Source organism: Echinops telfairi, unplaced genomic scaffold, assembly GCF_000313985.2.
Source record: "Echinops telfairi isolate 266 unplaced genomic scaffold, ASM31398v2 ScPeMD7_11;HRSCAF=52, whole genome shotgun sequence".
Classification (NCBI taxonomy): Eukaryota; Metazoa; Chordata; class Mammalia; order Afrosoricida; family Tenrecidae; genus Echinops; species Echinops telfairi.
In genome coordinates, this window is record NW_022103908.1 from 34,443,023 (window position 1) to 34,460,174 (window position 17,152).

The following is a 17,152-nucleotide window of genomic DNA, read 5'->3' on the forward strand; positions in this document are numbered from 1 at the left end:
TGGATTGTGATAAGAGTTGTAGGAGCCCCCAGTAAAGTGATTGAAAGGAAAACAGATTATTTCTGCAGAAACACTCTGCATTGGAACGGACTCGATGGCAGTGGGCCTGTTTGGTTTTGGAATAGAGCTGCTATTTATGGAAATTTTTTTATGGATCTATACCATTAAAAAAATGTTTCCTTAAAACTTGCTGAAAGCATACGCAGCAAAACAAGTTTGCATTCCACAGTGCTGCCACATAATGGTCCGGGACGTTGGTTAGAAAGCTGTGTGAATCTCTGTGGCTGTCTATGAATCAGTGCCTCTGTATTTCAATGTACATGTCTATATATACATGGATAAATCAAAAGCATTGCTACTAGGGTTCTAGGTCATACACACATCCAAACAAAATGTGTTTAAACATGTCTCTGCAATTAGTGGATGGCTATAACCAGATTCTATCTGTAATACACTTGCCTTGGCCCCCTTAAGGCGCCTTTTAAAAAAAAGGGTCCACTCAAAACAGTGGCTTCCAAGGGGATTCATGGCAGAGAGGTCAGCTCAGAAAGTTTGGTTTTGGGGGGTAGTAGGGGTGGTAAAGGGAGAGGCTGTCAAGGAGTCCAAGAAGAGTGTTTGGAAACTGATTGTGGTGGCAATTGTACAATTCTGCTTGATGTGATTGAACTCTGCAATGATATATAGTTTAACTCTCAAGTAATAATAATCATAATGAAGGTTTCCAGCAACTGTCTTTCGTGTCCCAAGGGCATGGATAGGTTTTCTTAGAGGACACAGGACGATCACAGAGACTTATGAAAAAGTTTTTTAAGAAAATGGAAAACTGGATTGGTGGGAAGGCAGGGAAGTTGTGCTGAGGAAATATTTCTATCAAGATAAAGCAACTGCTCATTTTTAATAGAAGCAAGGGCTATCCTAGGAGAATTTCATTGGGGAATCTTACCCCATTTAGCTTATAATCCTGTTCCCCAAACCTAAAGAACATTCAAAAGAAGCACGATGAGACCTTCAATGATGCCCAAACTGCCATTTAGACGTGGCATAGTCCAAGAGTGCAGAATGTGTGGGACAGGAGTTAAAAAGATGGAAACACTGCCTTCAGATGTGACAGACGTAGGTGGAACATATGTTGTCAACCAATAACTTTACATTTTTATATTTTTGCTTAGGAAAGGTTTCTGTGGTTTTGTAGAATTAGTTTTAACTTAACCTTATGTATCAATATATAAAGTAAGATAGGTACTTTCCCCGTGCAGTACTTTAGTCTTTCCCTAGCCACATCTGTTCCTTCTCCTAAGTAGTTACGATGAATCAATTTTTAAAAGGTATTTTATAATTTCAACATACAGAGGGCTTTTCCTAGTTTTTGTTCTCTAGAGTAGTCAAACTAGGAAAGCATATATTGTAACGTACAAGACAGAGATTTATTTCAAGGATATAACTTGTGGAGTGAGGAGGCTGCCAAGTCCTGAAACAGTGAGTCAGGCTGGAGGCTTCTCCTGCCTCACATGGCTGTACCGATTGACATGCCCCAAACTGGCCGGTCAAGCAGAAGGCTGATGGCTCAAGTCCCAAGAACCAGCACTTAGAGGATGACAAGCTGGATGCAGAACTAAGAAGGTGAGCTCTGACAGAACGTCCACGCATATTGAATGCAGGCCACACCCCTAAGAACACCCCCCTTTCAACTGATTGGCTGCTTGTATCTGATCACAAAATGGAAGATGATTACATAACATCCACCCAAGCATTGAGAACCATGGCCCGGCCAAGTTAATGCCTTCCTTAACCATCACAGGTGCATAAAATGAAATGTTTTCAATTTCTCCTTTAAAAAAATTGTATTTTATTGTGACAGTGGTTCAGTATGTCTGAAAGAAGTTTCCCCACCACCATTTAGGCTGCTCTCCTTGCCTGCAACAGTCTCTCTCACACTGCTATCAGGTTCATCTCCCTCTGGTTCTTAAAAGTCTCATTGAAAACGTAGAACTTAGAGGTCCCTGATGTCATGTCCCACTGTTCTTTCTTTTCTGCACTGCTGTCTCTGATTATATCCCCTTGAAACTGTGTTATTTCTTGTTTCTATCATCTTACAAGGGACTACTCAAAAAAACCTGGATCCACCACCCACCCCAAGCTATGTATTTAAATTTTTTTTTAACAAAACAATCTTATCATCTTCAAAGTAATCTCCATTACACTTAATACATTTATCAAATCTGCAATTCCATTCTTGGAAACATTTTTGAAACTCATCTGTTTGGATGGCTGATAGTACCTCCCTCGTTTTTTTTTCTTCACCTCTTCTACTTCGTCAAATCACTGTCCTTTCATGTCCCTCTTCATTCACAGAAACAAAAACAGGGTGAGGTCGGGTGAGTCAGGTGCATGGGGCAAGAGAGGCAGGCTGTTTTTTGCCAAAAACTGGCACACTAAGATGGCTGCGTAAGCAGGTGTATTGTCGTGGTGACAAAACCAGTCCCCCATCTACCACAAATCAGGCCTTTTTTGTCGCACACTGTTATTGCAATGTTTTCAGAACCTCTAAATAGAAAACTTGATTAACAGTCTGACCTGGTGGAACGAACTCCAAATGCACTATGAGTCAAAATTCCCCTCCATTTGGGAAGTTGATGAACATCCTGAATGAGGTTTGTCATCAATCGACATTTCACCTTTTTTGAAACGAGAAAACCACTGTACACTTGAGTTTTTTCCCATAGCGCTGTCCTTGTAAGCTGTGTTCAACATCAAACAGTTTCTACGGTATTTTTCCCGAGCAGGAAAGTCAATTTCACAGTCACACCCTCACTGTTCTCCTTAAATTGGCCATCAATATTAGTAGACACTGATGACATGTTTGTTTGATTTTTTTTTAAACTGGGACAACGTGGTCTTAGTTAAGATCTGAAATAAAATCACTTCCAGTTTCTTCTGTTGATAAAATACTCAATACACCTACCGTAATCAGCTGGTGTATAATTCAGAAGTTCAAAGTTCCAGTGCTTATAGCATGAGTAACTCTGGTACATGCTAAATATTTCCTCGGTGAATTGTTGGCAAATGTCTCCTAGAAGGAAGCACAAAGACTGTTTGGTCAACAAAGCTTTCAAGAACCTTCAAGGTGAAAACAACAAAAACCAAACCCACTGCCATTGAACCCATCAGGTAGGACCCAGAGGAACTGCTCCACAGGGTTCCAAAGCCATCGATCTTTATGGAAGTGGCCCCCGCATCTGTTTCCTAAAGAGTGGGGCCAGTCTTTCTGTAGGCAGCTGAGCACTTAACCGCCCACCACTAGGGCCCCTTTCCATGGGTCAAGGGTCCCTGGAAGTGAGGAGTAACTATTTTCCAGCACACTGAAAGGATGCTCTCAGATCTTGGTAAAATTTGAGTATTTTTAAAATTTATTTTATATTTTTATATAAAATATATATATAAAATATATTAAAAAATTAAATATATTTAAAAATTATTTTACCTGCAGATAATCTTTAAACCTTAAACCAAAAACACCTCTGGAAATCTTCATAAAACCCAACAACAGTTTAGCTTGACTCGTCAAAAGGTGCCTTGAACGTGATGCTCTTTTAAGAACTACCTGTATGGGTCAAATGGCAAAGGCACCTTGAAAGATCAGGAGGGCACCCTGCGGTCAGTGGGTTTATGTTCACGGAGGAGGAGCAACTGGGACAAGGACAGCGAGAGTGGCTGCAGCCACGTCACCACTCATCACATGCAGACTCGGTTGAATTGGTGCTGTTGTTCCAACAACTACAAAATTAATTAAATTAAGGAGAAAAAAAAGGCTGGAATCATTAAAAACAAAAAAGTTAAATTTCTAAAAATTACTTTACTGACCTCCAGTAGTCCTTCCCGATATTACCTCTAAAATCACATCATTTTTGTCATATTTCTCCTTTGGCACTAGGCTCTGGAAAAGCTGAAAAGCAATAGCAAAAATAAATAAATAAATCCGCATTGGTGTGTGTTTCCTTTTAATACTAGCTACGAGTCCGGTGGCGCAGTGCATGAAGCGGTCACCTGTTAGCCAAAGAGTTGGCAATTCAAACCCTCCAGCTGCTCCATGGGAAATGATGTGGCAGTCTGCTTCCAAGAATAGCACAGCCCTGGGAGCCCTGGGAGACAGTTCTGCACAGGCTACAAGGTCACACACTCTGAGCCGAATGGACTCAACAACAATGAGTTTGGTTTTTCCATAATACTATTTTATTACTTGAAAAAAATCCCGATAATTCTTAATTATTAAGAAATCAATAATTAACAAAATGACCTAGCATCTCAATGAGCTCCTGTCCTAAAATGCTATAATAAGTATGACACTAGCCCTAAAAGAAATGCCTGATTCATGTTAACAAAGAGGTTTCTTGTCAGGATAGTCTTGTCAGTGTTCTCTCTCATTATCTTTATTAACTCAAATGCACACATTTAGATCAAAGCATAAAGTGTCCGTTCAATTTTCTTTAGGCTTTGCTGCTGATAATTACGTCTGAACACTAGCTTCTTTCACCTAAAGAGAGCAAAGCTTTGAACATCTTCATCTGGAGACAGTAAACTTTTAATAATGCAATTGTTTGTTCTTTCCTGCCACAGATGCAGGAGAGCCCAGGCCTTGCCTGTTCCACAGACTTACTGGTTTTTAAGAGGGCTGACCATACCCATAATAAAGAACAAACTGAGCTTCTCATTAAAAAGGTGGGGGAGGGACTGCTAGTAAAGAAAGCCACCAGGTTTTCTCTTAGGAAGAAAAGGGGTTTAATCATTACTAAAACGGGCTTTCAACCCAGAACAAAAAAATCATATCATTGTGAATGAGGGGGAGTGCGGAGAGAAGACCCAAAGCCCATCTGTAGACAATTGGACATCCCCTTACAGAAGGATTTCGGGGAGGAGAGGAGCCAGTCAGGGTGCAATATAACAACAATGAAACATACAACTTTCCTCTAGTTCTTTAATGCCTCCTCCCCCCACTATAATGACCCCAATTCTACCTTACAAATCCGGGTAGACCAGAGCATGTACACAGGTACAGATAAGAACTGGAAACACAGGGAATCCAGGACAGATAAGCCCCCCAGGACCAATATTGAGAGTAGCCATACCACAAGGGGAAGGGGAAGGTGGGAGGAGAAAGGGGAAACCAATTACAATGGTCTACCTTTAGCCCCCTCCCAGGGGCATGGACAACAGAAAAGTGGGTAAAGGGAGACACAGGTCAGTATAAGACATGAAAATATAATAATTTCTAAATTATCAAGGCTTCTGAGGGAGGGAGGGGAAAAAATGAAGAGCTGATACCAAGGGCTCAAGTAGAAAGAAATGTTTTGAAAATGATGATTGTAACAAATGTACAAATGTGCTTGACACATGGATGGATGTATAGATTGTGATAAGAGTTGTACGAGCCCCCAATAAAATGATTTACTAAAATTGAAAAAAAAAAAAAGAAAATGGTCTTTCAGATCAAATTAAAAATATCTACTTGTCCTATCTCTCCCCCAAGCCCAAAACACCAAACCAGTTGCTATGAGGCTCATTCCAAATCCTGGTGACTGCATGTGTGCCAAACTACAACTGTGATTTATAGGATTCTCAATGGCTAATTTCTCAGATGTGGACCACCAGGCCTACCTTCAGAATGACCTCTGAAAACAACAATAATTTATAATTTATTGGGGGGTCATGAGGGTGGGGGGGCGGATGGGAAAAGGAGGAACTGTTATCAAGAACTCAATAGAAAGTAAATGTCTAGAAAATGATGATGGCAACACATGTACATAAGTGCTTGATACAATTGATGTATGGATTGTTATAAGAGCCCCCAATAAAATGATTTTTTTAAAAAGTGACCTCTAGGTCAACTCAAACTCCCGACCAGTCAGTTCAAAGCCTAGCACTTATCCATTGTGTCACCCTGGGACCTTTCCTTACTGCCTACGTTTTTTGGTTTTTTAAAAATATTCTATCTCTGCAGGAAATTATATATTTTGTGAGAAAGTACTAGACTGAAAATCAGACACTTTGCTTCTATCTTTGATTAGCTGGTTAAGCAGTGACACCCCTATTCACCATCCCTGACCCTCACAAACTGCTCTCCTGGATTTCCTGGGCGGGAAAGACTGAAGGTAAGAGGATGACTAACTATACACATATATTGTCGTGGTGCAGCGATCTATGACTCTTCTAACCAGAGCCTTTGTAACACTAACAAATGATTAGGTGGGAAGATGCAAATAGGGTATATGAGACGCTAACATAGGGATTGGTCGGTTTTGCCATCATGTTGAGTATAAAATGAACCATCTCACAAGCAGGAATTGGGAATCTCATTGCCATCAAGGAAGATGGGTGAGGAGTGGAAGATGTCCTTTAGACCCTAAGATTCCTGCACTGAACCTCCTTGATCCAGGAGACAGCTGTAACATCAGAGGTGGCAGGAAGGAGCTGATCAGTGTGGCAAAAAAGGCAGTGGGGCACTGAAAGCACAGAGCACAGTGGTGGGTTTGCCAACTCATGGAGTGAGCAAAGCCAAATGCCTTTGGAAAGGAGGCTTTGCTGGCAGAATGGGTCTCCTCGGGGCACTTAATCTGGGGAGCTGGGTCTGCTAACCCATTGAGCTAGAGCTGAGCACCTACAAGCTGAGACTTCTGGTGGAATGATGTGTTCTTTGGGTGTTTGTTAGCAGCACTAAAGAGCTATGTCACCATTGCCCAAGTAGATGAGAGGTCAATGGGCTACAAGGCTCTGTTGCTAAGGGTCAGAGAGAGAAATGTTTCTATGGGCATGGCTGAGAAGAGACACTCCTACCCAGAGAATGGCTCTTTCTGAATCTGAATTGTAACCTGTTATCTTCCATAAAAAAACTTATAAGCATTGTCTATGAGTTCTGTGTAGCCATCTCAATGGATTATAGAGCCAAGCTCTATAATGGAGGGATGGATGGTCAGAATAAGGTAAAGATGGTTGGAGGGCAAAGGCATGTCTGACCTTTGCCTCATCAGAATCAACCCTGAGGTGGCATGGAATTGGATTCTCCTCCCCCTTTATAGAGCCGGAATAGGTCAAATACCACTCCCAATAGATGTTTGCAATTGTCTTTGTAGATAAGTCATATTTTGAACATGAAGAGAAAGAAACTACCATCAAAAATGTTTTTTCTATTCAATTGATTAGGAAATAATGAAACTGAATTTTTGGTTTTAGCATAACTGATAATATTGAAAAACAAACAAATACAAATTCAGTGCTATCAAGTCAATTCCAACTCACAGTGGCCATATAGGACAGAGCAGAATTGCTCTAGCGGGTTTTCAAGACTATAACTCTTTATAGAAGTTGAAAGCCTCATCTTTCTCCAAAAAAGCACCTGGTAGTTTCAAACTGCTGAACGTGTGGTTAGCAGCCTTATGTGTAACCCACTATACACCAGGGCTCCTAACTGGTAACATGAGGTGACATTAATGAACTATCACGAATCGTGTGAAATCCTCATCTGCCAGACCCTTACTGGCTGTTAGGGGCCATGAAATCAATTCCAAATCTGTAGCAGCCCCATGTGACAGAGACTTCCCCTGGGGGGAGTTTCCTGGTTGTTGTCAGAGTGGAAGTCAGGTCTCTCTCTGGTAGTCACGGGTTGGGTTCAGATCCTTACCAGACCCAACTAAAAACGTGTGTAAACCAAATGTACCAACACCTATGAACTCATTCTACCCTATCCAGAGTATTAATTTGTAATCTTAGACAATCACCAGAACTACTCCTTTCTAGCACTAAAAAACCAAATCCTTACCCCCATGAACTGATATGAGTTCCCATAGTTGGCAAGTGAATAGTCAGATGTATTTCTTATTTATTTTTAGTGCTTGTGGGTATTTAATTTATTATTGATATCACCATCTCATTGTGTAGCAAGTTATCGCATTGAGTTTGGATTAATGGCCTATTTCGAAGGAAACCCCACTTGGCTGCCGTCTCGTAGAGTCCAGTCTCAACTCACAATGACCCCCATGTGTGCGTGCAGAACTATGATCCTTGGGTTTTCATGGCTGTGACCGTGGAAGCAGACAATCATGTCTTTCTTTCAAGGTGCTTCTGGGTGGCCTTGGACAGCCAATCTTTCATTAATAGCTGCAAAGTCTTAATAAACTACTCTGGAAAGTATTTTGAGCATCTAAGTATAGTTAAGTGAGAAAAACATTCATTTATTACAGAGAAGACACTAATGCTGGTGTTCAGAAAGTACACTGAGCATAATCTAACAAGAGCGAACAGTATCCCTTGATAATAGCACCGTTGAGACCCGACTGCCGTCTAAGACGTACCTCATTGTACAACATGTTGAGTTTTTGATCAAGAGTTTCCCTTTCTTCGAGGGCAAGTCCTTGTAGCTGCTGTTCATCTTGTTTAGTTAGACCTAAAAGCCAGTAATAGAAATAATGGTCAAAGTTTCAAAATGCTGAAAACCTCTCAAACAGCCATTTAGTCTTCCCTCAGTAAACTTTACTTCTGCTGTTAAGGTAAGGAATTATGTCAAAGGAACAGCTAGAATAGTTGAAGAATATTAACTAACAAGCATTAGTAAGCATAGTCACAAAATTCAATGAGTAAAACAGTATCTTCCTGCTCATAGATCCTCCGAGGTTTAAAGGGTCAAGGTCTGAAAATTAGTGTGAAATTGGTTTTCTTGAACACCAGACTGATAGAGCATAAATTTCTGGCTAATGGGCCTGTCTGAGTGGAGATGCCTGGCTTGGTGTTTAAAGTGAACTAACAATGAATATCCTTAGGCTTACTATTTGATAATCATTACAATAAATAATTCCACAGGTCTAAGAAATCTCTCAATTCTCTGTCCTTGAAATATCTTCATACATTAAAAAGAAAATGTTGACAAATTCTGTAACTATACTTGGAATAGAAATTATTGAGAGAAAACTTTCAAGGCACAGAACACAAAGCACAAAGCTTTGTTACTCAGCTGAGGTGCAGTGTCATCAGGGTGTCTGACCCAGCCTATTTGGTTGAAGCCCCTCTCCTGTTTGCTTCTGTGAACGTGCCTTTCTCTAATGAGCTTGCATCACACTATAAGTATTTTCAAAATATAATCTCTGACCGTGCAAACCCTTTGGCAGGCAGTAACTATATTTTTGTGTCCCTGGTTGAAATGAAAGCTTCTAAATAGATAATACAGTACTGAGTTTCGAAGCCTCTTTAGAACTTCTTAGCAAGCACTACTGGGAGGCCAGTCACATCGTAGTTCATCTTTTGTAGCTGAAATTGGTCAAACATATAGAATCCTATCCTTTTGAAGTGTATAGCTTATTATTTGTAAGCTTTTAAAAAACTGAGTTCAATAAACTCGAATTAAAAAGGCAATATTGTATTTGTACCTACATACACCCACCCCTCACTTAGTGACATAGTTAGGCTCCAAAAACAGGTCATATTATGAAAATTGGTGTGAAGCAAAAAATGGGGGATGACCATATCATATCACAAAGTGGAGGAATACTATATTATTATATAATGGCCAAATTATATCATTACATATCTGCTAAACCGCTGAGCATCATGGCCCTTCCAACCTGACACACAACCTTCACCCTCACAGCCAACTTTACTCTTGTGTGTGCCTTGGCATTTATGCCAGACAAGCATTGCTAGTGGTCAAAATAGTGGGGTAGATTTTTAAATGTGAGATGTCTGGTCATGAGATAGTTCATGAGCGAGCATTGTGTATTTTTTACCTACTTTTACACATTGACTCTAATTCTTCAACTGCACGTTTGGCCTCCTGGATTTCTTGATAAATGGCTGCTAATGGTGCTAACTCCGCATGCCTTTGGTTCCAAGACCTTCGATCACCTCCATTCACAGAGACATGCTGTAAATACTGATCAAGTTTTTGGTACTCTTTGTTGAGATCCTCCATATATTTCTGGAGTGCTTTATGCTTCCACAGTATCCTGGTATCTTGATGACAACATCTTCTGGGCCAAATCTTATTTAACAGAGAATAGAGAATGGGATTCCTGTTTTGTCTAAAAATCCACCTTCTTGTGTTAAGATGTATCTGTCTAAACGGTTTACAAGGGAGATGGGTGTGCCATTGGTGGTAACCATTAAGAGAAGAAGAGGTAAAAAGCCAAACACATAGATGACGGTTCATCTCAGCATCTGAAATATAAAGAACACAATCTGATAAAGATTAAATCTATAGGCATATGGTATAAAATAGCTGGATGGAACTTAAAGAAATCATTCAGTCCACTGCCTCAGTCAACTCCAAAAAGAGTCACAAAATTCACCTGCTCACAATAAGAAAATACCTCTCTTCAATCCTCTGAATAATAAAATATTAAATAAGAGACAGCATTGCTTTTTTAATGTTCCAACATGTATAAATTACGAGGGCAAATAAGTGGTAATGTAACTAACAAATTTATCCAGATGATGAGTTGTAGCAGCGATTTTCTAGAAAGTGTCCCTGATCTACACTTGAGTATGTGAACAAGCATTTTAAAAGTATGAAACAATTAAGCAAATTTTAGATAATTCACATCTCCATAGATGTCTAATGCATGAACAAAAAACTGATCATTCCCTTGCCTAATTCTTTTAGTTTAGGCCCAAAGAAGTCAGGAAAATCAATCATGCCATGCTCACTTACTCAGCTGAACAGAAGCTGAGCTGGTATGAGAATGCAGTTGCTTGGAAAGGGCTCAGGCAAAATTCCAGGATCTGGTCAGCAATCACCCTCGGATGCTGCCCTTTTGGTAGGTATCTTCAAGGAAGGAAACTTGAAATAGTAACGTATCAAGAAGTAAAAGCTCTCATGGAAATGGGACAGGGTGATAATTACACTAAGTGAGAAAGTACAACTCATAATATGATCCTTATGTTTTTTTAAAATCCTATAATATATAGTACACATGTAAAAAGGTCTATAACCAAATCACTGAGTTGGAACCAACTCTATGGGAGTAGATTTTTTTGGTTATATACAGAATACAAGTGTGCCATGGGATTTTCCCAAGGTCGTAAATCTTGACAGAAGCAGACTGTCACATCTTTAGTCCACAGAGCTGCTGTGAGTTCAAACTGCTGATCATTTGGTGAGCAGTCGAATGCTTAACTCACTGCACCAACAAGGTTCCTTAAAAGGTACCCCCAAAGCCAAATCACTGCTGTTGAGTCAATGCCAACTCACAGTGACCTCATAAGACAGGGTAGAACTGCTCCTGTGGGTTCCTGAGACTGTAATTCTGTAGGGAGTAGACAGCCCCTCTTTGTCCCTGGGGAGCAACTGATGGTTTCAAACTGCTGACCTTGCAGTTAGAGGCCCAATGCATAACCACTATGCTACCAGGGCTCCTTAAAGGGTATATAGAGTCCTAAAAATGATATATAACACAGAAAGGTACCAAAACACTAATAAAATGATCTCTGGGTTGTATTGTTATGCTTTTGCTTGATTTATTTTTCAATGTATTCCAAGTCTTCAACACATAGAACCCACATTCTTTTCTAAACAAAAACAAAACAAAACAAAAAAAGGGGTTACTTAAAAAAATTACAGGTTAAGTCAAATAGGCTGTGTACTTAACTGTTCTTTCTCTTCCACTTCAATAGAGATAATCAAAATCAAACTAAAATATATGATATTATTGAGTAAAAAAGGGAAAAGATAAGTTGCTCTAAGAGAATTGCTTTTGTCCTAAAATGCAGAAGTTCAAAGTTGAAGTGAGGGTCAAAACTGATCAGAATCAATATTTATATTCGCCAATGTTCGTAGTATACTAGTCACTTATTATTAGTACATTTGATCATCATAAATCTACTAACTTATTTAGCCCTGGTGGTGTAGTGGTTACACTAACAAGGTCAGCAGTTCAAAATCGCCAGCCGCTTCTCGGGAAAAAGAAGAGGCTATTTCTGTAGAGTTAGTCTTGGAAACCCTTTATTGAAGTTTTATCTAGTTCTGCCCGGTTGCCAGGAGTAGACAGCATTAAAACCCAAATTATCCTCGAGGAAATAAAATATTCAGAATGGTCTCTAAAATATTCGACATTTGCAAGGTTCTACCGATAAACTTTAAAATACGAAATCACATTCAGAAAGGACAGTGGAAGAACGCAACAAATCTCTTACACTGCCCTAGGAGAAGTTTCTGTGCCTCGTTACAACGGGCCTGCAGCGCCTGGGAGGGGCAGGGTATTCGACAATAACAAAGTAAATGGACACAGAATGACCCAGAGGGACTCGGCATCCACGCGTCAGACTGACAGCACGCGCGCACGACCGCACAGGTGAGCACCTGATACCTATTCTGAGAATTTCAGCAGAAGACCGAATGATCCGACCCTATCGCACACTGCTATCCATGGATTCCGAGTCGTGGTGCCCCAGAACGGCTCCGTCCTGTTCCCAGGGCTACCAAGCTTCCTAGACATAGACTGCCTCACCTTTCTCCCGCGGAGCCCCAGAGCTTCCGGTGAGCTGCCCAATGCTTAACCCACCGCACTACCAAGGATCCTTGCTTCCTCAAGGAAAACTATAGGGCAACAAGAATAAGACTGGGGAAAGGAAGCTTTTTTTCCTAAAGCATTTTTAATATCAGGAAAGCACTTTGAGTAGCTGAGAGAAACGAAGGACGTTAGGTTTTCTTACTGACACGGAACCTTCTGTGTGACCCGCTCCCATTTCAGGCCGACAGATCCGCAATGACTTCCACTTCCTGGTTCACTCCTTTCGGTGTCACACTCGTTCTCGGCTCTCTCAACCGGCCTCCAGAGAACACGTCCCGGGGCTCACAGGCGCCACCGGTTGTGGTGATGGGAGAACGGGATGGAATACCATTTCCGGCGCTGCCGCCAGGAATCCTGGGAGATGTAGTTTATCCCAGACAGGCGTCAAGCACTCCCCGCCTCCAAAAGGCGGTGCACCATTGGCTTCCACAATACTGGAAACCCCAAAGAGGAGTTCTCTATAACTGGTGAAGAGATCAAAACTGACAATATTTTATGTGAAGTATCCCATGTTATGGACTTCACAAGGATATCTTAGTAAATTCCGGCCACATATTTAGGAGTTAACTCTAAGTGCAAAATAATATCTAATATTTTCTCCCTACTTATCACATCCCAGTAACTATCTTAAATGCCTTACATTTATTAATCCATTTATGCAACAACCCTATTTGCAAAAAGAAAACTATTTTCAAAAAGAAAACTGAGACACAAAGATTAAGTGACATGTCCAAGGCAGAAGAACTGGGCAGTCGGCCTCAATGACACTGGCTTTTTGGTGCCTTAAAGGTTGGACTTGTTTCTCGGCATATTTGACCTGCAGATTTAAAAAATGGCACCAGTTTTCCCCTATGAGCTCTAATTTTTTTTGCCTTCCAATTTTTAATTCTATTATTATTTTCAATCATTTTATTGGGGGCTCTTAGAACCATTCATATATCCATTGTGTCAAGCACATTTATACATATGTTGCCATCATCCTTTTCAAAGCATTTTCTTTCTACTTGAGCCCTTGGTATCAGTTCAATTTTTCCCTCCCCCTCACCCTCGTGAACCCTTGATCATTTATAAATCATTATTTTCATATCTTACACTGTCTGCTTTCTCCCTTCACATTGATTATTAAATCAGTTAACCTTTCCTCCCCCCACCTCATGGTATTGCTATTCCCGTTATTGTTCCTGAGGGGTTTATCTGTCCTGGATTCCGTATATTGAGAACTTTTATCTCTACCAGTGTACATGCTCTGGTCTAGCTGTAAAGTCACATACATATGTAAATATATTTATATATGACTATAGTGACATAGCTCTATGTACATATATTTATATGTTAAGTATTAAGATAGCAGACAGACATTGAGTCTCTACTCAAGTACTCCCTCAATGTAATAACCTGGCATGCTGTGATGCTCACCTTCCCAACAGGATTGCTGAAGACAAAATGGGTGCATAAACAAATGCGAAGGAAGCTGATGGTGCCCAGCTATCAAAATATACATGTGGGGTACCAGCCTCCACAATTCAACAGGTCCAAGGCAGTTGTATAATTGAGGGGTAAAATTAAAGAGACATCAGACAAGATAAAGCATGTAAGGACTCACCTCCGGGACCACCATGACTTCAGGAGCCAGATCTACGCAGAGAGACCATATTTCCAACCAAGACTTATATACACTCTAGGGGCATGTCAGTCCCCCTAATTACAGGTAACCACATGCGTTAACAGGAAGGGGTTGTGTAATATGCATCGAGTGACAGAAAGGCATACATGTAACAAGATAGGTGGGCTCTAAACTCAAGATGGTAGCCTAACCTTGGTCATCCCTGAGTTGGCTTGACCTTAGGAGTCTTTGGACTCTCCTTCGGGGGAACACTTCATTATCCTTATCAGAAGGGAGTGGGCTCTTCTTAGGATGGGACAGACAATAGGCCCTGATTGCCTTAGAAAACCTTTAAGGAGATGACCTACAATATCAGTGACCATGTGTTTGTAAACAGCACCTTAAGTTTGGCATTATTACTGGGAGACAACCTGGGGAGTAACTTTTCTGCTTCCCACAGATACAGTGTCTGGGGTCTTAAAGGCTTGAAGATAAATAAACAAGCTGCCATCTATCTTGGAAGCAACAAAGCCCACATGGAAGAAGCACACCAGCCTGTGTGATCATGAGGTGTCCACAGGAACAGGTATCAGAAGACCCCAAACAATCATATTGATGTGTATGAGGGGGAGGGTGGAGTAGAGACTCAAAGCCCATCTGTAGACAATTGGACATCCCTTCACAGAAGGGTCACAAGGGACGAGCCAGCCGGGGTGTAGTATAACACCAATGACGCATACAACATTCCTCTAGTCTAGGGGGGGCATCTAAGATCCTTAATGCCCCCCCTCCCACTATTGTGACCCCAATTCTACCTTACAAATCTAGATCTAATTTTTGAACGCATGCCATATAACAATGTTCTCTCTGCTCGCCCATAAAGAATCAATATTTTAGCTAGCCTGAGGTAGAAGAAGTGCACACTGAGTGTTCAAATGTGCTTGACACAATGGATGGATGTATGGATTGTGATAAGAGTTGTACAAGCCCCTAATAAAATGATTTTTTTTAAAGTGCATGCTGAGCTTATTTAAATTCGTTTGTATTGTACAAAATATTTAGGTCAGGTTATACTTCACGTGGTGTCTTTTGATCCAAAGATCTATTTGAACTGTGCAAATAAATCAAGTTTCTACTCGGCTTTTCCTGAAAGAATCAGAGAACCGTGGCCTCCTCAACCTTGGATATTCTTTGAGGAGTGAGACCAGCACAGGAGAAGAGATTGGTTTCAGTCGAAGCTGGAGCTGTTGGTCTCTTCTGGAAAATGTTCAGAAACACCAAAAACATCAAACTACAGCACACAAGTCAATGACAGGATAGCAGGCAACACTTTGATTCTTTGAAGATCCATCCGCCTGCTTTCCGGTTCCACTTTGATCACTTCCGATAGGCTTCAAATTCTTGAGGCTTTCCTCATTGTGAACATTGGAAATGGGCTGAGATTTTTGTTTGTTTGTTTTGTTTTTCTTTTAAAAATAATTTTATTGGGAGCCCCTACAGCTCTTAACACAACCCATCCATCCATTGTGCCAAGCTCATTTGTACATGTTTTTTTTTTGGGGGGGGGGTGAGATTTTAACCAGGCATATATACTATAGAAAAAAAACACTGAAATTAAAGAATTATTTAGCAATTTAAGATCACAAATCCACTGTTAGTAATGCAACAGCAAAACAAATGTTATTCTACTGTGTTCTTATAAACTATTCTCCCGTGGGGAGGCTGAACAGGAAGGATGAAAAAGCAACCTTTCTAAATGGAACTTTTCAATTTGGCTCCGATTTTTTTCTAAGCTTAAAACGAAAACAAAACCAAAAAAAACCCAACTCCAGAAAACTGAGAACTAGGCCATGTGCTGGTAGGATGAAATTCGGACAACACACCGCATCAAACATGCTGCCGCCGAGTCATTGACCCAAACCTCAACGCCCACAGGGAACGCCTGGAGTGGTTCCCAGAAGCAGAATGCCACATCTTTCTGGTGCAGTGGCAGGTGAGCGCTTGTCACTGCACCCCCGGGACTCCTTTCGCCACTCAGTGACCCTCATGTTCAGAACCAGTTATTATTATTTTTTTTTTTTTAGAACCGGTTAAATTTAAGAAACCTTGAAAAGCCAAACTACTATCTTCCTTTCACTTGGAAACAAGCACACACCTAATCGACGCCTTCTCTAAACAACAAGCCCCTGCTCTTGAACAGCCGCTGGCTCCGAGTGAGCCTGTAAAACAGAGAACTGCCCTCCGTGTGGTTCCCAAGGCTGTACTACATCTTTACTGGAGCAGAAACGCTCACCGTTCTCCTTCAGAGCAGCCAGTGGGGTTTACCCTCCAACCTTGTGGTTCGTAGCCCAAGGCAACCCATCGCGCTACTGAAGCTCCTCGTTGGCCCCTTCATCCCCTCGAACCTAATATTAGCCTGGGTTGGACTCATCTTTGTTCACAGCTATTTAGCATTGCCTTCTACTGAGGAGCCCTGGTGGCATAGTGAGTGGTCACATGTAGGGCTGCTAACTGCTGCACCAGTCTCTCTGCAAAAGAAAGAGGCAGCTGAAAACAGTTTCAGAACAGGCAACTGAAGGCGGAGAGGAGCAGGGAGGTTCCCAGGACCCTCCTTATGAGAAGACGATGTCCACAAGGTGTCACCATCAGTCACCTGATTGACAAGCTAAACTCCACCCCTACACTTTATACATCTTCAAGTGGACATGAAAGTCTGTAACTATCATGATAATCTGTGAGCAGCACTAAAGTGTTTCTAATTGAGATTTGAAGTGGTCATGCTGAGACATGTAATCGATACTGTAAAACCCACTGCCTCTGAGTCCACAGTGACTCACAGCAACGTTCTCCAGGGTTTCTGAGGCTGTCAATCTTTTTTTTTTTTTAATCATTTTATTAGGGGCTCATACAACTCATCACAATCCATCCATCCATCCATTGTGTCAAGCACATTTATACATATGTTGCCATCATTATTCTCAAAACACCTGCTTTCTACTTG

The 17,152-nt window shown here is 41.0% G+C and overlaps 2 protein-coding genes across 9 annotated transcripts in view; one reads left to right on the forward strand and one right to left on the reverse strand.

The window, feature by feature from the left end:
* Positions 1-12,786, reverse strand: part of MTRF1 (mitochondrial translation release factor 1) — a 36,414-nt gene extending 23,628 nt beyond the window's left edge. Inside the window, exons 1-6 of one of the 8 annotated variants that reach the window (XM_045287187.1) lie at positions 12,691-12,707; positions 10,691-10,804; positions 9,772-10,197; positions 8,343-8,434; positions 3,862-3,943; positions 2,963-3,070 (exon numbers count right to left, since the gene is read on the reverse strand). In XM_045287187.1, coding sequence (XP_045143122.1) covers positions 2,963-3,070; positions 3,862-3,943; positions 8,343-8,434; positions 9,772-10,189 — 700 coding nt within the window. In that variant the 5' untranslated portion in view covers positions 10,190-10,197; positions 10,691-10,804; positions 12,691-12,707. The other 7 variants (XM_045287181.1, XM_045287182.1, XM_045287188.1 and 4 more) reach the window with 7 other exon arrangements.
* The window catches only part of NAA16 (N-alpha-acetyltransferase 16, NatA auxiliary subunit), a 100,962-nt gene continuing 96,553 nt past the window's right edge, over positions 12,744-17,152 (forward strand). The window contains exon 1 of the mRNA XM_045287090.1: positions 12,744-12,911. Within this exon, the coding sequence (XP_045143025.1) occupies positions 12,744-12,911 (168 nt within the window). The remainder of the gene's footprint in view (positions 12,912-17,152) is intronic.